Source organism: Myxocyprinus asiaticus, chromosome 50, assembly GCF_019703515.2.
Source record: "Myxocyprinus asiaticus isolate MX2 ecotype Aquarium Trade chromosome 50, UBuf_Myxa_2, whole genome shotgun sequence".
In the NCBI taxonomy this organism is placed as follows: domain Eukaryota; kingdom Metazoa; phylum Chordata; class Actinopteri; order Cypriniformes; family Catostomidae; genus Myxocyprinus; species Myxocyprinus asiaticus.
In genome coordinates, this window is record NC_059393.1 from 13,663,377 (window position 1) to 13,690,163 (window position 26,787).

Here is a 26,787-nt window from a genome sequence, read left to right on the forward strand (position 1 = left end):
GGTAATAACTAACCGTCAGTGTAACACTGAAGAACAATTGCCATTTATCGAAGATCTGCTCTTGTTCAATAAACTCATTAAAGTGACTATTTATAAATGACTATAGGCTTAAGTGCCCCTAAAAAGTTGTATTTCACATAACATAATACATCCACTACCAGCCGAAAGTTTGAGCACACTTAATTGAATATCTTAAGCCTTAATAGGCTTATGCTTAAATGCTTAAAGTTTGTTTTGTAGACAAGACATAAATTCATAAATGCATGGATACTGAATGTATAGGTGGACGGATACTGGATGGATGGATAGACGGGTGGCTATTGGATGGATGGATGGCTGGCTGGATGGCAAATGGATAGATCGATGGATGGTTGGCTATTGGAATGATGATTAATGATGGATTGGTGCCTACTGGATGGATAGATGGATGATGGATGAATGAGTGGCAACTGGATAGATGGATGGATGAGTGGGTGGTTGCTGGATGGATGGATGTATGGATGAGTGGCTACTGGATGGACAAATGGATAGATGATGGATTAATGGATGAGTGGCTACTTGGTGGATTGATCGATGGATGGGTGGATTTATCAATGGATGGATGGGTGGCTACTGGATGGATGGATGGATGGATAGGTGGGTGGCTCCTGGATAGATGGATGGTGGCAACTGGATTGATCGATGGACTGGTGGCTACTGGATGGGTGGATGGATGGATGATGGATGGGTGGCTAGTAGATGGATGGATGGGTGTCTACTGGATAAATGGATGGATGGATGTTTTGATGACTTGTTGAAATGTTGAAAAGAATGAATAGGTGTCCAAACTTTAACCTGATTGTTTAGTTAAGTTCACATGATCTTATGAACACCCTTCCTTAACTGCAGTGATGCTGCTTCACATCATAAATGATGCCTACACAAGGCACTTTGAAGCGAGAACAACCATGGTAACCATACTGTAGGATTATACCAACCAGGATCTTTAATAAGAATGATTTAAAAAGTGAGTTCCGAATGACCATTATGTTTGAGCCCCACACCTTTTAGCACTCCGAAGCTCTCACAGTGGAAGGTTAACAGGGCATAGGAATGATCACTTCTAAATGAAAATTCACCCAAAATTATACATGCTAAACTAACGATTTCTATTAATGTTTTCATAAATTACTGGATTTAAAGCAAACCAAACTAACGTCTGCTTACTTTTGCTAATGTTATTTAAACAGATGGGAGGGGTGAGCGACAGGAGGCTAGAATGATAATTATTCATGCATTAATGTAGTCTGGGCTGATATGCAGGTCAGTGCACGCTCAAGCTTCCCTGTATGTGCGCTTCCGATCGCTAAACTTTTCAACACCTGCCTGTGTGTGTGGCACACACTCACTCCTCCAGGGCACTGATGCAGGTGCTGTTCAGAGAATAGAGAGAGAGAGGAGATGATGATACCTGCAGGAATGAGTATGGGTTCCTGTTCTGGTTCTTCTCCTGTAGCAAGTTCTCGCTCCTCTACAACCACCCCCACTGCAGGATAACAACAAACAAATAAATCAATCATTAAAATGATAAAGGGAAGGTTAATTTTAAAGATTTTCTTTGGATGTTACAATACTGCTAAATATAAACAACTACAAGTAAGCCATTTGTAGTCCGATTCCACGATTAAAACTTTAGTGTATCCCAACAAGGCCAACATAGCAACACTGACAACCAATGGTGTGAGTTTGGGGTGGGAATTTCTGTTTTGTCTAATCAATGGCAAACAGGGGGGAGTGTTTGAGAAACCTGTTTGAAAATAGCCATTACTTTTGCAATTCTGTTTGGTGACACTTGTGGCACAGTGATTACACACTACACTTTAAAGTTTTCAACACATGTAGTGTACATGCTTGCATATTTCATCTTAAAAAAAACAAAAAAACAAATCCCATTAATATTAAAAATAGTTTGGATGGAATTTCCTTATGAGATGTAGAACCTATCATTTAGGCGATATCCACACTAATACGTTTTCACTTCAAAATGCAATAATTTCGCTACAAAATGATTTCTGCCAATTTATAAAACTGATAGCTACAACTTTAAATTCTGATCAGATAAAGTACATTTGAAGCCATTGCAAGAAACAGCTGACAACACTGTGCATTTTGCCTGAAAAGACCCCTTACCCATCATTAAATCAGTGTAAAGCATAGCCTTGTGACTTTTTGCTTTATTGGAACAACAAATGCTGAAAAAAGGAGCAGTTTATCTGAAAAAATGCATGCAAATAGACACAAAAAAGCAGCTCTGAACAAACTTCCACAGCGTTCTTATGGTCAAACGAAGAGGAAATGTTTGGCAGGGGCTGCAGAGATTTCCCGCGCAACCTTTTTATCTGTCCCCCGCCTGATGGTGGTACTCTGTAAAACAAGAAAGACTCTTTGTTGTTGGTCTGTGCGTCGGAAAGGAATGTGACAGGATTTTTCTTTTCTCTGCCCCCTCCTCCCTTTTTTCTGTCAAAGGGCCCGGGATAAAAGTGCCCTGTCATTTGGGGTGCCCTATAATAGACCATAAGCCGTTCTGTGTGTATATGAGCACATGTATGTTTATTTCATCAGCTGCAACACCTGAAAATCTGTTTCTACCAAGCAGGTATATACTGTACAACTCAGTCTTTCTTGGTCAACAGAAGGGGGGTTTGATTCCTCGAATTGGACTTGCCTGGACATGGATAATTGCAAAGCACCTAAAACATTTTGATTCCCTTTGTAAGTAGGTGAAGCCTTCATTTTATTTCTGATATAATGAGAAAAAAATAATGAAGAAAAAAAAAGGGCAAGCAGAGGTCAAGTGGCAAGATCCAAAACTCAACAAGTTAATAGCAAATGTTATTGTTAAAGCTGAGGTGTTTAACTTTTATATGTTAAAATACTGTCTCCTATCCAAGCTTAATAATCAGTCAACTATAAGCTGCTCGTAGGCTGATTTGAAAACTGTAAAAACTGTGGTGCTATAAAATGTTTGAGCGCCCCATCCAGTCTGATACACCAACATTGACTCAACCAATACCATGAGTTGGGGGCGGGACTATCTGTTTGTCAATCCACGGCAGATGGGGGAGTATTCGGAAAAACTGTTTCAGTGTGGACGAGCAACTTTTGGAAAAAGTTTGAAAACAGCAGTGTATATGGACAGCATTTCGAAAAAGCTGTTTTCAAATTTATCCGGATTAATGTGGACGTAGCCTAAACATTAACTTCTTTACATGTGCTTGCATTTCCACTCTCCAATGCACGCATGTGTATGAATGAAAGTGAAGGGAACTGAAAAACGCTGATGTTAGGAAACTGTAAACAAAGTATGTCGTAATAGAGAGCATTTTCGATAGTCTCCATTTTCATTGGAGGAAAACATAGATCCATTGTGGATAAGGTGTGTAAATGTAGAAAAATGTATGCATTTCCAAACAAAAATGGATTAGTGTGGATGTGGCTTAAAACTGTGCTGAAAGTCTACACAGTTTTATTTTGTTTGTATTTTTTTAATGACTATTTAGGCACCATTAAAACTAATTAAAATTAAACTGAAATTGAAAACCAAAATACAAAATGAAATATAAATAAAACTAAAGAAATTTTCAAAACTATAATAATAACCCTGGTGAATAGTTGACCAAAATGACCCTGTAATTCCTGAGGAAACTCTGATTAACATGTGATCCAAACCAGGCTGGAGATTCGCATTCACTGGAAATGAAAACAGATGAAAACATCTGCAGTTTTCTTCGCACATATCCGTGGCTGCATGTATTCTAAGAAAGTCCTGCAAATGAATCTCTTAAGGGAAAAACTAAAAACATATCTCTCTAATTATGCAGTGAGCATGACTTCATCAGAGTGTGTCTGGGGAGGATAGCACCTGGTTTAACATTGCATGGCATAAATTCTGGCGAAAGCCAGTTCGGTAATGAAACATTACAGTTTTACAAATAGCTTAGGTCCTTAAGCCTTTTTAAAAATAAGGGATCTCTTATCTCACTGACATGTTTAAGATATAAATTCAAAGGTGCCACATATGTGCACTTCCTGTGGGGTAGTGGCACTGGGGTAGGTCTAAAGACAAGAGCACTATAAAACTGAAGCAGCTAATTAGCGACACAAAGCAACAGATCGTTTTTGACATTTGATAGCCAATGAAATAAGTGTGTGAGCAAAAAATTTTACGTTAGCACTAAATACAATGCAAGTTCACATGTGAACATGCGTGCCATGATAAACAAGTGATATTCATTCTTATTTTTCATTTTGTGATCCGTATTTAAAAAGAACGTTCAGAAGGTTTGGAATGAAATAAGGGCGTCAATTGTGACAGAATTTTCATTTTGGGGTGAACTATTACTTTAATGCACAGAATTAAAGGTAAGTGTATTTACCCTGTGGACAGTGGCTAAAGGGCACTTGCTCAATCCGTGTGCCATTTCTGCAGGCGGACATCTCCATTTGACACTGGTTCTGGTAGAGCTGCCCGTCAGAACCACAGATGGGCTCGCCATCATAGCCACAGTCTCGATAACACATACAGCGCTCATAGTGTTCCTCCTCTGGACAGTCAAAAATGTTGTTGCACTGACCACCCTGCACAAAGCCTGGAGGAAAAGAGAAACATTGGCTCAACCAAAGGCATTAGTTCAGGCCTCAGGGGCGGGACTTTATTTGCCCAATCAATGGCAGAATGTTTAGAAACTTTGAAAATGGCCTATTAATGCAAGTCTGTTTGGTGACACTAGTGGTACAGAAATTGCGCACTTTACATTCCAGGAAGGGAATCGGATATCACACTTGTGATTTAACTAGCAGAAGACATGCCACAATGGTTTCAGCAAGAGTACTTGAAAGCAAAGTTGGAGAAGACAAGGAAATAAAAGGGACAATATTAGAAGGCAAAATACTAACCTGTCCAGTGATTGCTGGAGCTCTCCACTTCATTACATGTAGTACCGTCACACAGTTCTCGTGCGAGAGGACTACTCTCACTCACATTGTAGAAACGAGTGGCTTCAAATGCTGAATATACACAAAATGTCCACAATTACAGCCAAGATATGCCCAATTCGTGCCATTCAAAAGACACATTCTGTACTATTTTATTCTGTTAATCATTTTATAATAAGCCATCATTTACAAATAAGATTTGGTATATGGTATTTGGACATGGTATCATGGTTATACCATGTTTTTTTTTGGACATGTACCATGGTAATACCATGGTATTCTGGTATATGAACATGGTATTTATTCTTATGCTAATAATATAGTACCAAGTGTATATATATTAAGGTACCTTGGTATTACTGTATAAAACCATCATTGTATTGCTGCAGTAATTTTTTGTAAGTGGTGGCACAAATGACACCCACCTGGTTCGTAGTAGTCATAGATTTTTACTGGCACTGGGGCCGTCTTGCCCACGATATACTCCCTTACGGCATTGAAGGTCACACAGGTCATACACTGACTGGGGATCTGTGGGAGAGATGGGACCCCAGCAATTAATTTTGACCCTTTATATCAACAACTCTTTTATAAGGCATCAAATGCATTTAATCGACTCCCCTGGCAAAACTCCTGGAGTTTTACAAGACTTCAAGTTCTTGCTTTGATAGTTACAGTATGTGCTTACATTGGAAGTGAATGGCACAACGCAGCCCATAGACTTTTATCGTAAATGTCCAACTGTGAATGTGTTTCTGTTTGCTTTAACAAACTTTGAGGGATGAGTCGAAATTATTTTCTGTGGTAATCCACAACATGCCTCAGACCTTCACTTGCACTGAACCCAGCACATCTTATTAATACAAAGGGCTAAAATTATGTTGGTGCGGCTATCAATCGATTACAATTTGTAATCAAATGAATTACAATATGCGGATTAATTAATCTGTTTCATCAATTTGCTGAGAAAGACAAATAAGGCAAATAAAGATAATTCAAGATTCGTAACTAATATATAATAATTCATAGTAATGTGTTCTTGCCTTCCCTCTGTGCTTTTATTTAATTGTCGCTTTATGTATATGGGTTGGATGGATGTTTTTGAAACATCTCACTGGTATTCAGCATCATAAATGCTGCATTTTTAGGATGCTGTGTCATGTCAAATGTAGTTCCCTGAATTCTGTTGTGCAGTAATCGGCTGTCAAGAATGCGTCCTGTGTGACCGGCTCTCATTTTGTTCCTGTACTGCTTGTAAGGTTTAATAAGGAGCGCTGACTAACCCCTGCTGGCATGGCTCATAAAAATACAACAGCTTTGTCCCAAATGACACACTATACTTTGCATCCAGCTATGTAGTGTATGAATTTTCAATGTGTAGTATCGTCCCAAATGGAACACTTTTTTTACTACATGGAAGCGTTCGCCATTTAACAGCTGATGGAAGTGATGTTTCAAATGCAAACATGTTGCAGCTAGCAACACTTAGATCTCAATAATATACATATTCACACAGCATGGTATGATGGTAAAACGTTTAACTACTTTTGTAAGGTGCTGTCTTCACAGAAGTTTCGCTAGTTGCCATATTCTCCATTATTTACAATTGTTTTGCCAGACCAGCATCGCTGCCGGTAACTCCACCCCATCCACTATGTATGGCAAGCCGTGAGCACTGAGTGCATGAAGTGTCCAACATTTGACACTCTGTTTTGATGGTTGAAAAAGTCCATCATCCGGGTATTCACAGTACACTTCTTTTTGTTGCATTTTCAGTGTACTCGCACTACTTACACTACAAAATGACATGCAATAGTGCAGAAGTGTGCGGTTTGGGATGCATCTAGTGTTTCATGTACTTTAACCTTGAATTACTCTGATGGTAGGAAAACATACTTTTATAATGGAATTTACGTACGGGTACGTAATGGGGCATGATTAATTGTGTTAATGTGTTTTTAACACGTACATTTTTTTATACAATTAATTGCACTAAATTAACACATCAAATCCACAGCCCTAGTTGATACACAATGTCAACTTACCTCGTCAAAGTAGAACAGCACTTTTCGTCCGTCCACTTCATACCTCTTTAGCCCCACTCTCTTATCAATCAACAGCTGGAAACAAAATGTTTACAAAATAAAATGATTATTTACCATTATAGACAATGCTTACATTAATGTAAATGCTTATACAGTATGCCATTTAGCTGACTTTTTCATCCAAAGCATTCAGTTTACTTGACAGGTCACTTTGCAGCAACATGGGGATAAGTGTTTTGCAAATTTGTGGGGTTAGAACCTTCAACATTTTGGTTGCCAGCCCAGACCTTTAACCATTAATCCTCTTTTCATGATTGATCTGGGTTAATAACCAACCAATCCATTCCAAAGAGTATTTATTAACTGTTGCAGCAAAAATAGCTGCTGCCTCTGTTTCTACAACCATTCTCCTATCCTTCATTGTGTTTGTATGTGTATGTGTTTTAGTGTGTGTGTGTGTGTGTGTGTGTGTGAGAGAGAGAGAGAGAGAGAGAGAGAGAGAGGTGGTGGGCACTTGGACACAGTTTATGAGGGGCTCAGTGTGAGCTGGCGCCATAAGAACACATCCAAATATACAGACAAACACACACAAACATACAAAGTATGACTGCGCCCCCTTATAAATGGCACACTTACTACAAGGAGTGATTTGATTTGTTTAATGCCACAGCAGACAGCATGATTTCTAACCGTAACCAGGAAAAGTAAATCTTTGTTTGTTAGTGTAGCTGAAATAAGGAAAAAATCCAAAACAACGAAAGTTGTTGCTTAAGGGGCCAAAACCATTTAAAATCTAATATCTTAAAAACTCTCAATTAAACAGTTGACTTCTTCATTCATAGTAAAAACACTGATATTCAAAGTGGAATATTTGAGAAGCAAACAATCCAATAACAGAGTCCTCCCCCTGTCTATAAATTAAAACAATGAGACATTAGTGTATGCAATCCCACTTCCCATAACGCAGTGAGGAATTTGAACAGCCAGGGTCGTGTAATAAACATGGAGCCAGCCAGAGGTGGCCAGTGTAAAGCCAGCTCGTTACTGGCTAATGCTTCTAATGAGTCAGTTTGCGTTATACTGCTCCCATGGTAGCGACAGTTTTCTAGCGTGGAGGACATGAGGCCTGGGACATATAACACAACTAATGAGGGACAATCAGTTGATTGGGGACAACGAAGGTGACCTAACCCAACCTCTGTTTACCTCCCCAGTTAAAGGAGGTGGTTTCCTGTTCCATGCTGATGTTGTGGAGGTTACTGGCCTGTGGAGGGTCTGCAAACCCAGCTAGAGCTCCACGGCCCTCGCATGGAAATGAGGTCACACCCGTTTGGGGCCAGACTTTTATACCCTGCAATAAACCTGCCTACCAATAATATTTACAAAACAGACACATATAACTGTCTTCATCATCAGCACGTAAATTATATACAGTACTGGATAGATTACTTCTGAAATGTAACCTGGTAAGGATTACAAACTACACATCTAAATTGTAGTCAGTTTTTAGGTACTCTAATCTGATTCATTTTGATTTCTAATTGCATTAACACTTATTTAAGTACTATACACTAGCGACTTACAATACAAGGCAACATCAAGCAACAAAGTCGCTGGGGGTGAGAAAACACCTTAAGATTGGATGTGTGGTCTTTTTTCTTATACATAAGACGCTGATTTCTATAAAATAAAGATTGCATTACGCAGTTATATTTTCCTCCCCCGTGTCTCTTTGAAGGTCAAGTTATTTTTACAAGTGGTCAAATGAGAAATAGGACAGCACCATTTTCAATGTATGTAGTGCTATCACATGTACAGTATTTCAGGCTCTGGCTCAGACAAAATTCAGGAGCATAACAAGTAAATTACACACTAGTTATTGACATTGGCTGATAGGTAATGTAATTAATATGTAATCATGTAATCCCTAAAAAGTAACTAATCTAATTGTAAAAAATTTTAATATAACAATCCACTTGCAAGTCATTGACTTTAGCAATCTGATTACGTAATCCAGATTACATGTAGTCCATTTCAACCCAACACTGCTTTATATATAAATAAATAATGTCACAAAGTACCATAGTACAGTAGATCACTGCTTTCTGGACATGTACCACTACCATGGTAATACCATGTTTTTTTTTGGAAATGTGATATGGTAATGGGGGTACCATTTAAATACCAAAGCAATGAATATGGTAATCATTCAGTGCTGTGGTATATATTATTGTATTAGAGTACCATGGTATTACCTGATACCTGATATCATCTCTGATACCTCACAGTACTTTTTGTATTAGTTTTGTTCTACATTTTTGGTCCATCATACAAGCATGTTGGAAGATCTAGTCAAAATATGAAATTTCTGAAACTGAAAAATAATAGACATGGGCAAAACTATGAATGGGTGAACTTTAGTGTTTTTTGTTTACGTGTGTTTGTGCGAGAGAGGGCGAAACAGAGACTGATAAATTCCAACACCATCCTGCTTCCATTGAAATGGCCTCCAGATGTTAACTCTGTCCATCTGCCAGGAACACACATGCAGAGAATGACAGAGAAAGAGATAGGTCCACTGCCCTATTATAAAGCAAATATTCACTCCAACACCCTTGAGAGTAAAGGGTTGTGCCCTCTTTAGTAGTTACCCTAGATGATGCATTGAAATACAAGTGAGTGTGACAGAAAAAGGGGTGTCTGGGAGAGATTAAAAAATACATAAATAAATAAATAACATTATTAAAAAAAATACAAATCTCACCCTCTCTAGACTTTCAATATCAGCACGGAAGCCCGACAACAGAGGGACCTCTAAGACAGCCATATTGGATGAGCCGGCATGCAGCCACCTGAGGAAGGAATTAGAATTTGGAATTAGAATTGCTCACTCTGAACATGAGGGCACCCCCAGGGAGGTATCTGGAGTCCCTTATTGTACTCCATAAACATACGACTGTGTGACTCTGCACTCGACCAACTCCATATTCAAGTTTGCTGATGACACAGTTGTGATGGGCCTGATTTAAGATGGGGATGAGATGGCCTATCTGGATGAGGTAGATAATCTGACATTATGGTGTCAGCACAACTCTTTGTCACTGAACGTCAGTAAGACCAAGGAGCTGATTTTTGACTTTGGGAGGAAACAGAGGAACTACATCCCTCTTTCAATCAACAGGGCCTTAGTAGACAGAGTCCACACAAACACCTTGCTCAGGAAGTCACACCAATGTCTGTATAATTAGAGACGTCTGAGGAAGTTTAGAATGGGCCCCCAAGTTCTTAAGTCTTTTTATAGGTGCACCGTAGAAAGTATCCTAACAGGCAACATAACTCCCTGGTATGGAAGCTGTACAGCCCAAAAACGTAATAACCGGCAGAAGGTGGTATGAGCAGCTGAACATATCACCAGGTGCGGACTGCCAATCCTGCAGGACGTTTTCACCAAACGGTGCAGGATAAAGGCCTTGAAGATCATTCAAGATTCCAGTCACCCAGGCAATGGACTCTTTCCAGTATTGCGGTCTGGAAAACAATACCGCAGCCTCAGGGTCAGGACAGAGAAGTTCAAAAGGAGCTTTCCAAGCCATCAGGATACTGAATGAGAACACTGTCAAACTACTGCAACAATGATCGTTCCGTGGATAACTTAGCATACATTACACCACGCATCTTGTACTACATTGTTTTTGCACTACTGTAGATTGTGAGTATTGTGTACGTTGTGTATTATCTGTATATTGAGTATATTCTGTATTATTGGTTTTATTCATTTAATGTATAGTCCTTGTACTTATTGTAAACTTTGAACATGAGCTAGAGAGTAAACAATCTTTTCACACCAAAACTATTTATTATTTACAATAAACCTGATGCCAAATTTCTGTAATTCTCTGGAAAAGTTCAAATATCTAAATTAATTGTTTAACATATGAACAAAACAAAGCACAAAACAAAACAAAAGCAAAAAAAAAAAAAAAAAAAAAAAAAAAACCTAAAATCAACCAAGACTATGAATAAAACTACATCAGTTCATTACAGAATGATATTTCAGCAGACAAAGCTAAGATGTCCTAATAATTTGTGTCTAATGAAACAATCCAATTGTCATTCATTATTATATTGCGATTACATCAAAAGTTTTGATCTAAATGCTAGCAAGATCACACCCTGGCTTAAAACAATGTCAAAAAGGCTACAAAAATCCATCTAAACCTCTTGTAGCTGGTGGTGTTAATATGCAGTATACAGTACTAGCTCAACTGCATGGGCTGATAAAATTTATATCTTGAGTGCTTGAAGTCGCTTTGGATGAATGCATCTGGCAAATGCATTAATGTAAATATAAATGCAATACCTGGTGCAAACCTCCAGTGTAACACGATAGTCGAGGTGGTCTTGGTGGGCCGCAGGGTCCTCGTCGTCAATAGGTGCCCTCCGCTTGCGACTGAGCTCCGATCGGTTATCAGCACGAGAACGAGAGCGAGAAGACATGTGGCGTGAGGAAAGTGGTGCGTTCTGTTCTTGCCTGGGTTCCTTCAGGTCCACTTTCAGCTGAAAAGCTGGCTTAGCTACTGGGTCAGGCACATTGTAAGATACATCGATCTGTGGATGGAGAGAAGACTATGATCAATATCACATCATGAGCATCTTCAGGTGAGAACATTGCATTTTGGCAAGCAATTGATTGCAGACTACAAAGCTTCCACCATGAACAGCTGACCATAAAGAAGAGTCCAGGTGCAATGTTTTCCTAATGTTCTTACAGCAAGCACGGTTTGAGTATACAGTGTTAATTTCAGGTTGCAAAATTTTTTTTACCTTTTCTGAAAAAATCATAAGTGGTGACCCATGTAAAAGGCACGCTGCACATATGGCTTCTAAGGCATTGCTATATGCTTACTAGGGTGTTCGTTTACTAGTTTGCAACTGATCCAAGTCAAAAGAACCTCCAAGTCTCAATGCTATTCCAGGCCCTAGATATGTGTGGTGCCCCTTTTCAAAGTTTTCGCTCATTTTATTGTCCCCCAGGAGTAAATCTTAAGTCAGCCTTATACTGTAAGTAATATCAGATCTCTCCTCAACAAGCTACATTATTTGAGGTATCATTCATGACTGTAACAAAAAAACTGTTTATTTAATATTCAAGTTTAATATTTAAGGCCCTTTCACACCAACCACAAAATGAAAAAGCAATGGAATCCATTCATCATGGATTCGTTTAGCTTTTTCATCCTTAAAAGATATTTTTATATTTTAAGTTAAACGAAAAGCAAATTCACACCAGTACAATGATGCCAATTTCTGAGTGTGATTGCGTGGAATCTATTGCTTCTATTTAAAATCTTGTTTGTGTTGAACATTAGTGTGAAATTTTTGCATTTGGTTTCAAAGGGCCAAAGTATTAGAGATATTAATACAAATGCTTGCCTTCGTTATTCTTGAAAAAAAATAATGTTATCCTTGTGATAGCCCCCTGGCATTTTTTCTGCTACAAACTATTTGTTCTGTACCACAGATATGAGATAATCTTTTATTCCAAACAAAGGGAACAAAACGTTCTAGGTTAGGGTGCTGAGGTGGTTCCGGTTGATTATGCTTCCTAGTTAGAATGAGTCTACTGTTTCTGAGGGACAAGTTACCAAAAAAACAAAACAAAAAAAAAAAACATTTGCATCCTATCCAGGGGGTAGATTACAGGGGAAAGAACATACCCCTAGTACAACTGCTTAAGTTTTACCAGATCTGTCCATTCTAAAGGCAGGAATTTGATCATTAATGCTGGATGTCTCCAGAAAAAAATGTTGGCTGTCCCCAAGGAGGAATTTGCCTCTAGATAAGGAAAGGAACAAATAACAATCACCCTACTGAAAAAAAAAAACACAAAAAAAAAACCAGCCTAAACCAGCCTTGCATGGTCTCAGCTGGTCTCCACGCCTGGTCAGGTTCGTGGTTTTAGAAGGGTTTGGGCACTTGGCAACTGGACAGGCTGGAAGACCTGCAGGTTGACCAGCTAAACATCAGCTTGATTTTTTCAGCAGGTCATTTATCTCTGTTTGGGCTCAACAGACACCAACAGTACCTGCATTAGACAGCAGCCTTCTCCCTTAGCACTGACAAACAATCCTGTTGGAATGCTGGGGATCTGAACAAAGAGACAGAAAGACTCATCAATCAAATGAATGCTACAGGTACACACAAATACATTAGCGGACTGGATCCTGTCCAACATCCAAATTACACACATTTAAACTGACACTGCTAATCATGAAATAGTGTGATGTGCCAAGCAGATGCTTAGAGGGCATATCAAGTTCAGGCCCCTGAAAGTGCCTCTCCAAGAGTATAGATATGTTGATACTGTGTTTGAGACAAACCCCAATTTTCTGCAGAATCTTCTTGTTGTCCCACTGAAGCTCAAATGTTTCCTGGAAGTCCAGATTAGTTGAAGCCAGAGATATGGTTAGATTGACCCCACCCACATATGACAGGATGGCATACTCGGACAGTGCTTGCAGTGCCACACAGGTATCCTGTTTTTGGATAAGCAAAAGAAATAGCCCTTGGTTGAATCAAGCATAAAAATGTTAGGGTCTTTTACACAACAAATGACTAAAGAAGATTTGTCACCTGTGTTGAGGAAAAACCACCCAGGGCATTCCTTTGCTGTGAGAGCCATTTTACCACTGGCAAGGCTGAAGCCACGTCACCCAGAAGAGTGTAGGTCAGTAGACCATATGCTGTCATTTCAACTTCGGCTGACACCACTAAAGAAGCAAGGTAAAAGAATAACAATTATTACAATTTGCATCCAAGTTTTTTTTAGATGCTAACTTCTGCTGCACTTTGGGAATATTAAAGAGATAGTCAACCAAAACATTCAAATGATGAACTTTAATTCTTGGGTTAACTAACCCTTTAACAAACCTTGTTGATTTGATTGATTGATTCATACCTGATTGGGAGAGGCCATCACTGAAGCCCATGAACGTGTCCTCATCAGTTACAGTGCTGCCAGTAAAACTCCAATGTGTACAACCATCTGCTAGTAGAACAGTTGGGATCAACAACATGCAAAGGCTTAACCAACATGTACCTTTTAAAACACATCGATAAATGACCTTGGGTGATGGCCATGTGGTTAAGTCTTCGGAGAGCCAGTGGGGCATAAGGACTGTGGAGTAGAGTGAGCACATATGCTGACAGAGCTGTGGTGTATGGATCATCAGCAGAGTATGTATTGCTCTCCAGAAACGCCTTAGCTTTAGCCACAGATACCTTCTCCTCCTGAATAAAAACACAAATCACAAAATTTCCTTTTAAGAATTATTATAGCTCAAGATGTGTATATATATATATTCTTTAAGGTGTTGATAAGGTGTAGAGACACATTGACGAATAATAAAAGACAACGATACAATTTAGCTATTATAGCACTAACAGGTGTTTCTTGCACTAAACTTCAAATACCTTCGGTACAAAACCATGTCAATCCTTCATCTTTTTCTTACAAGCCTAAGTGCACAACTGTGTTGAAAAGGTGTAGAGAAACACTGAGGAAGAAAACAAGACAATGACATGGCTATACCACTAATAGTGGTTTCTCGCGCTAAAATTTAAATACCTTCAGAACAAAGTCATACAAATCCTTCAGCTTTTTCTTACATGCCTAAGAGGCATACGACCTTGTTGATAAGGTGTAGAGAAACATTGACAAAGAATAAAATACATTGACATGGCTTAGCTTTTATACTGCTAACAGGTGTTTCTTGCGCTAAGCTGCAAATACCTTCGGTACAAAGTCATACAAATCCTTCGTCTTTTTGTTACATTCCTAAGAAGCATACAACCTCACTAATGATCTTTCATTTGTTTAGCATCAGTGCACTGACTTTTATCTGTACCATATGTCATTTTTCTCAAGGAACCTGGATGCTAGCCCTGAGCAGTCATGCACACTAATCTGACTGGTATTCTTTTCATTAAGTCGATTTGAGAGTGAGAAGCTGGCCTTTGAAGTGCCTCAATCCGTTTCGAAGAGCAAAATTCTCAGCGTTGCCGTTCAGGACAGCCAATGCTCAAATTCCGAGGGTTGATGGGAAAGACTTGGCCCTGAATTAAGCAAACCCTTGCAGGATCTTGTAAACAGTTGTTTTGTTAAAGACCCCATGAAATCAAAATTAAAGTTTTGTGGCTTTTAGTCCATGTGGTTTTTAATCCAGTGTACTCCTAAACATTGACAAAAGTCCCTTTTGGCAAATACACACATTTAACATAGCTGCGCCTTTAACTGTAATAATGAAAATTATGAATTAGCATGTTCAACTTATTGAAATTACTTATTGTTCATGTGCATTTAATGGAAATGTCAAATCTCTTTCAAGTTTCAGGAGAGGAATGTGGGACAGGTGAAAATTTCAAAGAATTCCATTGTCACTGCATGTTCTCATCATAAATCTTTAAATTTAGACAGCAGGCATCCATATTGGATTATCCATCACAAGGCTGAACGAAATACCGTTGATTCTCAGCCAGAACATCCATCAACTTACAAAGCAGGAATGCACTCTTAACAGGGATCGTGGAAATATGTGCGTAAAGGTTGTATAAGAGACCTGGCTGAGAGGTGGTTTAATGGGACACAAGATAAACAAGATCCAGCACAGGAGATGTTGGAAGTTCTCTCACCTCAGTTGTAATCCCGGTTTCCATAAGAGCTGCCACCACATATGCAGTCAAGGAGATCTTTCCATGAATCCCACCCTTAAAAGGAATAGGACAAGGCAACTTTAAAAAGAGTAATGACAAATAACACCTCTATCCCAGCTTCCTCAGTTTAATTTGAGCTTGTAAACTGGATACAAATGATGGATTTTCTTGTTGGCTACAGATGCAACATTTCCCTAATGTTCTTACAGCAAGCAGGGTTTGAGTATACAGTGTTCATTTCAGGTTACACAAATAGATTTTAAAATTTTCTTAAGAAATCATGAAAGTGGTGACCCATGTAAGTCTGCGCTTATGGTTTCTAAGGTGTTCCAAGTAGTTTTTGGAGCATTGCTATACACTTACTAGAGTGTTCTCAGTGGTTGCTAGTGTGTTTTAGGTGCTATTGATCCAAGTCAAAAGAACCAACCCCCAGGGGGCCTGGGTAGCTCAGTGGTAAAGATGCTGGCTACCACCCCTGGAGTTCGCTAGTTTGAATCCCAGGGCGTGCTAAGTGACTCCAGCCAGGTCTCCTAAGCAACCAAATTGGCCCGGTTGCTAGGGAGGGTAGAGTCACATGGGGTACCCCATGTGTAACCTCCTCGTGATCGCTATAATGTGGTTTGTTCTTGGTGGGGCTCGTGGTGAGTTGAGCGTGGTTGCCACCGCGGTGGGTGGCGTGAAGCCTCCACACATGCTATGTCTCCGTGGCAACGCGCTCAACAAGCCACGTGATAAGATGCGCGGGTTGATGATCTCAGACGCGGATTTGTCCTCCGGACTGAGGCGAATCACTATGCAACCACGAGGACTTAAAAGCACATTGGGAATTGGGCATTCGAAAAAGGGGAAAAATCAAAAAAAAAAAAAAAAAAAGAACCAACCCCCAAGTCTCAATGCTATTTCAGTCCCTAGATATGTGTGGTGCCCCTTTTCAATGTTAAATTTTTTACCCATTTTATCATCCATTAAGATGTTAAGTCAGATTTACTTAAACCAATTTCAGATTCTGCTCGGAATCTGAGTCAGAATCCATTGCTTCTATTTAAAATCACATTGGTGTGAACATTGATTTGCGTTTGGTGTGAAAGGGCCGAAGTATGAGAAATTGTAATAGTAATGCTTGCCTTTGTTATTCTTGAAAAAATAATGTCATCCTTGTGATAGCCAAGGGATCTTTCACTAAAGTAATGACAAATAGCACCTCTATCCCAGCTTCTTCAGTTTGATGTGAGCTTGGATGTAAACTGGATACAAATGATGGATTTTCTTACTTTGGATAACCTAGCTGTTTTTGAAATGGTTCATTCTGATGTAGAGGACTTCTAGAGAAGATCTGGATCAAGTCTGTGTTTGAAATATGTTGTTCTAAGCTATGCTAGAAAACATGTGCAGTTATTAGTTCTAGAGTCCAAATCTCCAAGATATTCCACCCTGCTCAATATGAAACAATTAGAAAGTCTCTGATCAAGTACCTGCAGGTCTTTATTGAGTATCCGGCCCATTGCTGGGAAGGATCCCTCTTCCTTTTGGTGGGTGATCAGCCAGGATTTGGCCGCTCGCAGCTCTTGAGGATCAATGAAGATGAAGCCACGAGACTGAGCAAATGATTTTAGTACAAAGGCAGTCAACCTGGAGGAAAGAGCCCAACATGTCTTTCCTATTCTTTTAATTCATTTTAGGCAAAGTAAAGGGTTTAAAATTAGTCTGGCAATGTGTAATGGCATTACACAAAAAAGTCAATTGCATTTGTTCTTCACTAACTGGTGCGTGGCTTGTGAAAAATATTAAAGTACTTCCAAGCAACACTGTAAATGTGGTGTGTGTGCGAACAAAGAATGCAGATTTTCACAATCCCAAATCAATTAAGTTTCTGTATGCAGTAATATTCTAAGCAAGGATCAAGTACATAAACTGAAAGCTATCCTGGAACATTGTTTGCTCCAAAACGATCAATACCACAATACTACAATAGATAATGGAAATGTTAAGCGTCTTTGCCTTGTAAAAGCTTTCACCTCCATGAGTCAACTACACCAGGACTCTAAAAACATGCAAACCCAGTGTCGATTTGTTTTAACTGCAATATGGCACATCATGACAACATACCTGGATGCAGTGAAATGATGATACAAACTGACTTCGCTGAAACCAAAAGGCCAAGAAACAAACAACTGGGGACTTTTCCACAGCATGAGCTAGGGATTTCAAGACAAACACCCAAACACTAACAACAAAATGGAATCTTTTTAGGCCAGGGCTGGGAAATTATGTTCCCCAAGAAATGTTGTATGATTGAAGTATTGAACCTCCAGGAATTTTTATAATGTTAAGTAATACTGTGTCAGAGACTTTAACTGCCTGACCCAAGGGAAAGTTTTTAGAAAGTGCAGCATAATAAAGAGGACACTCACCGCTTCCTCCAGTTAGACCACCACACAATAGTTTGCAAGGTGTTTTTCTCACCATATTACCCTTGTAAGAAGTCACTTTATCTAATGTTTTGGAATGCTGGGCAACCTCTGTCAGGACTTTCAAGGCAAACAAGCACTTCAAATGATATTGAAACATTTGTTGTGAACCTCTTCAGGCATGCAGAACCTCAAGGTGATGAGATACAATTAATGGCTAACCTAATGTGTTTAAAGGGCCCCAAAAATTTTGACAACCGGATATGACCTTTGGCAGCACGAGGGGGACCTACAAAATATTAGGCAGGTGGTTTTATTGTTGTGGCTGATCAGTGTACTTTGGCAGGTTCGTGTTTGTCTGTACAAAGACACTGAGCGTTCGCATTAATTTAAAGTATACTTTGGGCTTAAGGACACAAAATCCTTGGGTTGATGTAGCTTAATACTTGATCTGGACTGGTAGCTGGAAGTTTGCAGGTTCAAACCCTCCAACGGTGATCACCATTGTCTGATTGAGAACAACCCCAGGTTACTCCACAGGGACAGTCCCAGTAACTTTGCCTTGGGCACGGTCACCACTTCCCTGCTCACTCCAACATGGTAGCTTGTAGGAACAAAATGTTATGTTCTGCCAGAACAATTTCACAAAGATGCAAATAGTGTATCCTGGACTGACTCTCAGCAGCTGAACAGATTCCCCAGCAATTGGGGCGGGTGTAGAGGATGCAAGCTTAAGTATTTACCCAAGTCCTGGGGCAAGCTTACTGCAGTTTGGGGGATTGCTGGGGGGTTACTGGGGGATATAGTGTAGATTACTGCCACATGTGGCTCTCATTGGATCCAGATGTGCTGATGCCAGTGAATAACGGCAGATGTGTTGCCAGGTCTGGTCCAAGGTCTAAACAACCTCTCCTCCGATTTTGAAGGCATCCTCACACATTACAAAACTCCTCCTAAAGCTGCACCTACCTTCCAGGCATTTATAAATGAATGTTTCCACTTCATTCCTCTGTGTTCCAGAGTGTTAGGTGCCCTTTCTTCTGAAGCAGATTAGTTCTGAAGGACTTGGCATTACCGCAGCACCAAGGTGCTGATGGGGACATTAAATACTTGCTGTGCCATTATGACCAATTTTTTCATTAGGAGCCACAATTTCCTCTCCTATCATTCAGCCCAAGCTGGGATGTATTAACCCAGCTCTGAAACTGCTGTTAACCTGGAAATAAATCATCTGTGCTAATAGCTGAAACTGGACCAGAAACAAAAGCGGGGTTGTTCCGACTTGTAAACATTCTCAGACGAATGCATAAAGTGTTGGTAACGGATTTGAGTAAAGGTCTGGCATCTTCATTGGACCATGTCCCAACAGCTTTAAAAAGAAAATCTCCACCACACAATAAAATGAAGTTTTAAGTAAACTACTTGTTCGCAACCTACATACAGTGGCCCCACAAAGTATCTGGACATTTAAATCAAGCTTAAAAATGTGATTTAATTAGATAACAAAATTTCTAAGCAAGTGTCATCTGCAAACAAATTATACTAGAGATTTTCCAACAACTAATGGAATTTGTCTACAACATTTTTGCAATTACTTTTAACCAACTGGTGTCAAGGTAATTTTTCTTGTATGATGTACTGAATGAAGTGTGTTTCCCTCAAGTTCAAACAGGTGTACCCACATTAACGATAGATACAGTATGTTCCACAAATTTTTGACAACCAACAAGTGTCCAAATAATTTTTGTCCTCATTGAACAGTATATCTATTTTTTTTTAGATATTTTAAACCTAACAAATTTATTTTTGTGAAATATTTTGTTTAAAAAGTGTATATGTGCCACCTTTCTTTAAAATAAATGACAGTTGCTTTTATATTTTGCTATCTAATGCAATGATACTACCACATTTTTTTATTAAATGCCCAAATACTTTTGGGGGACATTGTATTTTGGTTTATATAGGATAAAAAAGGCTACATGCATCAAGTATGTGCCCTACTTTTAGATTTCAATAGCCAGGAATGATGATGAAACTCAGAATATTCTAGGCTCCCGTGTGTTCAACTGCGTAGGGAGCAATAGAGCCAGTTGTGGGGGTAGGGGCTGTTGACCTTACAGAAGGCATAGTTAATGATGGCTGTTCTGGACCACGGGAAGAAATCCCCCAAAACAACTTATAAATCTGTACTCCCGTGACTGGAGTCAGGGAGCTTATTAGTAGTTAGTTAATAAGGCTCAGGGGTACAGTCGGTTCAGCAGTTTACAACGCATGCCTCTGTTATGAAATGAATCACTTCAAATTTTAAGCAAATATACAGAGATGACAAAGTTTTTTTTCCAATTTGCATTCCATCTGTGTTCTCAGTTAACACAAACATCATGTGCTTCTAATCACAGGTTTAGCCCTATACAATAAATCACAGAGTAACATGGTGCCAAATTTAAGGATATTTGGGGGAAAAAATACCTATCAAAAACCAAACTTGGGTGTTTGTTAGGGCTGGGTAATAGAGTTAAAAATACAGTATATCTCGATATTTTTCATTTTTTTGACAATATGCAGTATATCTAGGTATTTATGAATTTACTATGTAATGGGTCTTTTTTTTTTTTTCAAACATAGGAACCATTATTTTGACCAAACAGCCATTGTACCAATGTAGAGAACTGATTAATTCAAAAAGGGACAGTTTTAAATGATTCACATAAAATGAATCAAACTTACCATTTCTAACGCCATTTTTGCTACTTACGTTTAAATAAGATACACCATTAAAACATTATCCTAACGCTCTAAAACTTGTGAGTTGTGAGACAAAGAAAGATGAAACTAGTCTAATCATGCACTTTTTAGGCAACTTAATGGCCAATGAAAAGTGCATTAAATCACTGCAATATTCACAATGTTGCCGATATTATATATTGCCGGCAAAATCATCACAAATATATTTTTAAAGGGATAGCTCACCAAAAATGTAACAGTATTTTTCCACATAAGAAATACAGTAATATTAATTTGGAAGAACATGAGGGTGAGTTAATATTCGATGTTTATTAACGTGTTTGCGAATTTCACCTCTCTTTGACTGGAGCAGGGGGTTAAATAAAGGACAAACTAGGAAAAACATATGGCTCACCCTATTGTAATTAAATCCAACTTCTTAGCAGACAAGGCATGTACAGACTTCACACGTCAAAAGCTTACCACATGCTTCCGGAGGAATCTCTTTCCCCAAAGGCACTGTAAGAACCATCCTGCCTCTTGTATGTCAGCTGTCTCTGATAACCTGCCAGGTACATTGGAAGACCCAAGGCATTGTTTGCACTGCATTTGCGCACAACTTCAATAATTTTAAAATATTTCTTCAGTAGATTAATAATCGAGAAGACGCATTGAAGAATGAAGGCGTGTTGCATCTTGTACCTTGTAGTAGGTAGTCGGTGGCCTCTGTCTCAACTTCTGGACTGAGCTGTCGGGTTTTCTGGAGGTACTTGAGCACAAAGACATTGGGAGCAAAGTGGATCATGTTCTGCTCGCCACAACCGAAAGGGAGTCGTAAGAGCTTGTCGAGGTTATTAAGGGTGGGCCCCATAACATCACCTATGACACAAAATGTCCCAAAAGACATTGTACATCATGTTTTACAATTGCAATCAAACTTAAAATTATAGTGTGTAATCTTTTAATGATGGTCCAACTTCTGTCTGAACTAACAGCACGAGTTTAGGGCAGGATTCTGTTGGTTGGCTGCACTATGACCTGAGATGTTTTCAAGTGTCCTCACCGATCATGGAGGCGGTGGCTCGCTCTGAGCCTGGTACCACATTGTGTGGGACTCCAAGAGTGAAAGCCTCATTGTGGTTTTCATCAGCGTCTTCTTTGCGCCAGATCCTGAACTCACCCACAGAGCCCCAGCCAGTGGAGAAGCCAATATATCGCACCTGAGCAGGAATTGGTCCTGTCCATTGCAGGATCAGGGTCTCACTGGATGGCTCTATGCCATGCCCCACCTATCAAATATAAGATTATGTAACCATAGCAACTTGATTCTAATTGGAGGGTATGAATGATTGGTCCAAGATTAAAGGTGCTGTAAGCGATTATATCCCTTGTGGGCCTTCGAGACTGAGCCGTTGAATTAGCCGAACCCCCTCTTTCCAAAACTCAGCACTCGAAAGATACCTTTGAGACCGACAAAGAACAAAAAAGAATCTTCACCTGATTTTCAAACACAATAGTAGCACCCTCACCTGACAAGTATTATGAATCTGAATATCATTTATGTAATTAAGCCTCAATGATCTGCTTCAACTACAACAGCATGTAGAACGCGCAAAATGATTGACAGAAAAAAGTGTCACCACGGCATGCAGACACATTTTTGTTTGCTGTTTACAGAGTCTAGAGCTGTCACAGAGAATGGTAAGATATCCCAGGACACTTATTTCAGTGATATCTTTTAGTGAGAAGGAACATTTTATGTATACCATTCCATCAAAAAAATCACTTACAGCACATTTAATGTATAGTCCCAGGTAGAGATTTTGCTTAACAGCTTTTTACCTGTAACAGTTTGTATTTTAAGTATTACAAGTATTAATAAACCATTTTAGTTGAATTTCAAATAAAAATGATTTATATTGTACTATACTGTATATTGTTACCATATATATATAATTACTCATACCGTAAAAGAAGATTTTGGTCATAATGGCCATCCCCAACATACTCTCACTGAGGAAACTAAGCAAATATGACTAAACTTTAATTTAATAATAACACCATGGAAACCAATTAAGTTCTAGTCAAAAAGTAGTTTGAATGCTGCATTTTACAAGCACAGTGGGCTCAATAAAACACAATTGCTAAGTCTTGGCAAAAGCTATCAACATCACCTTAAGCCTACATAGACCCATTGTGGGGTCTTCCATAAACTCTCCTTGGTATTGACAAGAATCAGTCATTGAATCTTTTAACATGGAAAATAGAAAATGGTTCATCATGCTACAATGAAAATAGGTCATTATCATAACAAATCGGATCCCATCTTATGTGACTAAGTGTACCAGTACTGTTTTATTGCTCCCTATGGTGAGCAGAGTAGTTTCAGTGTTGGATCCGCACCGTTCAGTGCCAGTGAGAGCAAAGCAATGGTCACAGTCACAGATCACTGTGACCTTACAGTGACATCAACTGGTAAACTATGACCACTTCACAAGTACGCCATGAACTACTGAACAACTGAACCCTGATGCCATGACCGAACACCGGGACATTCCAACACAAACACAAACACTCCTTTCCGTCCAGGCGCCAGTGAAGTATTTTTCTAGAATTGGGCAGGGGATGCCTAATATTTGAATAGCATCCAAAACTCAGATAATCCAAAGCAACTAGCCTTCAGTCCAGTTCACATCAACTTTCACAAAGATGTTTTGCACCAAAAGTATTCACTCCCAAAGATAATAATTTTTTAAAATTCTATGAAAAACATTTGAATACTTGAATGACTTGTTCAGTATGTAAACCATAAGATTCTAGTATTTTTTAGATACTGAATCTAAAAAATCAACATGGCCTCTGAAATAAAATGCATCATCCCAAAATTGTATGATTCATTGCGTTAAATTATTTAAAATCCACGTAAAGGAGTTAATAGAGATACACTGTTCTTGTGGATGTTATCATGCTGAAATGTACTACATATACGATTAATGTGATTGGTACAAAACAATTCTGGAGAAACTAACATAACCTTCTTAAAATGTGCCATTGTCCACATGTATGATAATAAAAATAAAAAGCCATACAGCTATTCATCTACAAATCTATTCATCCACTTGAGACATTTCAACCAATCAGCTAACCATAGCCATCACACCCTGAAAACTAGTTATCTAGCAATATAGATGTGCATCAAAAAAGTCATGTGACTATGTCTCAACAAGCCACGTGAGTACATAATTCACTTAGAGAATACCATTAATATCATCGCGTAGCATCTCAAATGTTGCTCTGGTCATTTTGAAATGCCGGAGCCAAAGCCTGTCATCAAAATGATGTGACAATGTTGTTCACCAGAAGTGACAATTTTTTCTCTAAAGCACATTGGATGGAAACACTGCTTTATTTGCAAACTGTTTTTGCAATATACAGATATTTCACATAAATTAAAATCACAAATTGGACTGCAACATAGCTTATGTCATAACTATCCAACAACTGTTTCACACAATTTTCTCAAATTTTACCTGCACTCCTCTTTCTCTCCAGCTGATCCAAAAGCTTCTGAACTCATCCCAGGACAAAATGCCTGGTGTCGGGGCACTGGCAACAGGCTCACCCATCTTACCCCGTGAAATCCAGGAGCGTGAGTTTTGCCGACCGCCCAATACAATCTCCACCATTTCAGTGCTGTCGCGGGCAGTGGGCGAGAGAGCAATGTGGGCATCATTGTGGCTTTTGATGGCCACTTGCATGTGCATGACTTTGTCCGGCTTCTTGACATATTGATACTCGTATTTGTTGGGTGTGGAGATATGGATTCGTTCTGCGCACATCAGAGGAGAAATATTGGAGAATAAATATCCATTTCATTTACATTTTAATTCAGAGGGCAACCTAGCAAATGTGCGTTTAAGAATTTATGATGAACAGGAAGGACTTGCTTACCGTTTGGGCAGAAGAAGACGCTGTTTGTGTACTCTCTAGGCAAACCTTCAGGCTATGGAAAAAAGGTAGAAGATGGGGATATTATTCACTAAAACATGACCACAACACAGTGAAAATGGGTCTCATTCATGAACCAATTTTATGCACATATTTGTACGTAAAACTTGTGTGCAAACATCATGCACAGGGATGTGTTAATACAATCAAATATTGGTATACCGATATACAGTATATACAATCATATGTCGCAATACCTTTTCTTATGATATTACAGTTTCAATAATTTTATTAATCTATTTGTGCATTCGCATCATGTCCAACAATTCAATAATGAAAAAGCAGGTCAAAAAAAGCTGTAATAAAATGTGTTTGAAATTAACAGGAAATGGTTGACTTTTTCTGATGCAGTTATTTTGAGTACACATCATCTTAATTTGTTGCTCAAAAAAGCATCTTGCTGTCTCAAAATTATTTGCATTAGTTGGCAAATTGTGTCCTATAACTATTGCCTTTATCTACATGATATCATTTTAAACCCCCTAGAGGCCTTTTATCCCAAGTGAGGGAGACAGAATTTTAATTGAAACAACCTTCCGTTATTATTTCTTTTCACACAAATTATGTTGCTCCAACAATATTCAATAAAAATAAATCTGTTTATTTTACCTTGATACATTTTGTGACCAGAATAAAGCAAAATTTCCATAAGGGGTGCCTTAAGACCCGTTGTACCATATTAGTAAATGAGACCAATGAGATCCAGGGTCCCCACCTCTACCAGCACGCTTCTGCGCACATAGTCCATGCCTACTAGGATTCTCCTGTCCTCATGTTCATCTGCCACTTTGCCTGCTTTGCTGGACTGCAGCCCATCAGAGCAACAACTTGGCTCGCTGTAGGCCATGGCGCGAGCTGCCATGGAAACAAAAATGGGAAATGACATACAGCAGATCTCAATGGTACCACATAAAAAGGTTGCAGTTCGGAATAGAGATGGACCAAAATTGCTTTTATATGTAGCAGTACAGATTATTTTTGTTTAAATGTCCCAAAACCGATATGCCTTACTGATTTTTAACTTTTGTTTTATTTTTGTTATTTTGACAAAATAATATAATCATTTATCACTAACATCTGAAGGTGAATAGCCTGCTTTTCGAGACTAAATGCAATTTATCGGTAAAACCGATATTTGAAACCAATAACCGATGAGTGGAAAAGTGTGAATATCAGTTAAAAAATTGGATCAAATGAACTGCCTGTATATCTTTTTTTTTTTCTTTTTTTTTTTCTCCCAATTTGGAATGCTCAATTCCCAATGCGCTCTAAGTCCTCGTGGTCGCGTAGTGATTCGCCTGGGTGGCAGAGGACGGATCCCATTTGCCTCCGCGTCTGAGACCATCAACCCACACATCTTATCACGTGGCTTGTTGAACGCGTTGCCATGGAGACATAGCATGTGTGCAGGCTTCACGCCATCCACCGCGGCAACCACGCTCAACTCACCATGTGCCCCACCGAGAACGAACCACATTATAGTGACCCAGAGGAGGTTACCCCATGTGACTATCCTCCCTAGCAACCAGGCCAAATTGGTTGCTTAGGAGATCTGGCTGGAGTCACTCTGCACACCCTGGGATTCGAACTAGCGAACTAGCAAACTCCAGGGGTGGTAGCCAGCGTATTTTACCACTGAGCTACCCAGTTGAAGTGCATAAACTTTATATGAATATACAAACAAAAAGTGCAAAATGGGAGACATTTGTCAGCAAGCTTTCTTTTTTAACAACACCCGTTATGGCCTAATATGATACACACATGGCTCCGTGGAGGCATGGCTGCTTGCCAGCAAAGTCCCTTTGTATGCGTGTAGTGAGAAGGAAGGACTTGGAGCTGGAGGGACTAGGCAAGAGCCGTGGGGGGCCCATTGGCTAGCACTGACCTGCAAATTCATCAACATGCCACAAAGCTCC

The 26,787-nt window shown here is 39.2% G+C and overlaps 1 protein-coding gene across 1 annotated transcript in view; it reads right to left on the reverse strand.

Annotated features, from left to right (window-relative positions):
* LOC127439270 (C3 and PZP-like alpha-2-macroglobulin domain-containing protein 8) overlaps window positions 1-26,787 on the reverse strand; it is a 55,379-nt gene that overhangs the window by 2,842 nt on the left and 25,750 nt on the right. Inside the window, exons 22-41 of the mRNA XM_051695484.1 lie at window positions 25,587-25,726; window positions 24,815-24,866; window positions 24,394-24,692; window positions 21,927-22,152; window positions 21,566-21,742; window positions 21,347-21,428; window positions 17,204-17,360; window positions 15,711-15,785; window positions 14,144-14,309; window positions 13,978-14,064; window positions 13,653-13,789; window positions 13,400-13,555; window positions 13,105-13,167; window positions 11,380-11,627; window positions 9,784-9,871; window positions 7,020-7,094; window positions 5,400-5,505; window positions 4,936-5,046; window positions 4,416-4,628; window positions 1,451-1,525 (exon numbers count right to left, since the gene is read on the reverse strand). Of these exons, the coding sequence (XP_051551444.1) occupies window positions 1,451-1,525; window positions 4,416-4,628; window positions 4,936-5,046; window positions 5,400-5,505; window positions 7,020-7,094; window positions 9,784-9,871; window positions 11,380-11,627; window positions 13,105-13,167; window positions 13,400-13,555; window positions 13,653-13,789; window positions 13,978-14,064; window positions 14,144-14,309; window positions 15,711-15,785; window positions 17,204-17,360; window positions 21,347-21,428; window positions 21,566-21,742; window positions 21,927-22,152; window positions 24,394-24,692; window positions 24,815-24,866; window positions 25,587-25,726 (2,733 nt within the window). The remainder of the gene's footprint in view (window positions 1-1,450; window positions 1,526-4,415; window positions 4,629-4,935; window positions 5,047-5,399; window positions 5,506-7,019; window positions 7,095-9,783; window positions 9,872-11,379; window positions 11,628-13,104; window positions 13,168-13,399; window positions 13,556-13,652; window positions 13,790-13,977; window positions 14,065-14,143; window positions 14,310-15,710; window positions 15,786-17,203; window positions 17,361-21,346; window positions 21,429-21,565; window positions 21,743-21,926; window positions 22,153-24,393; window positions 24,693-24,814; window positions 24,867-25,586; window positions 25,727-26,787) is intronic.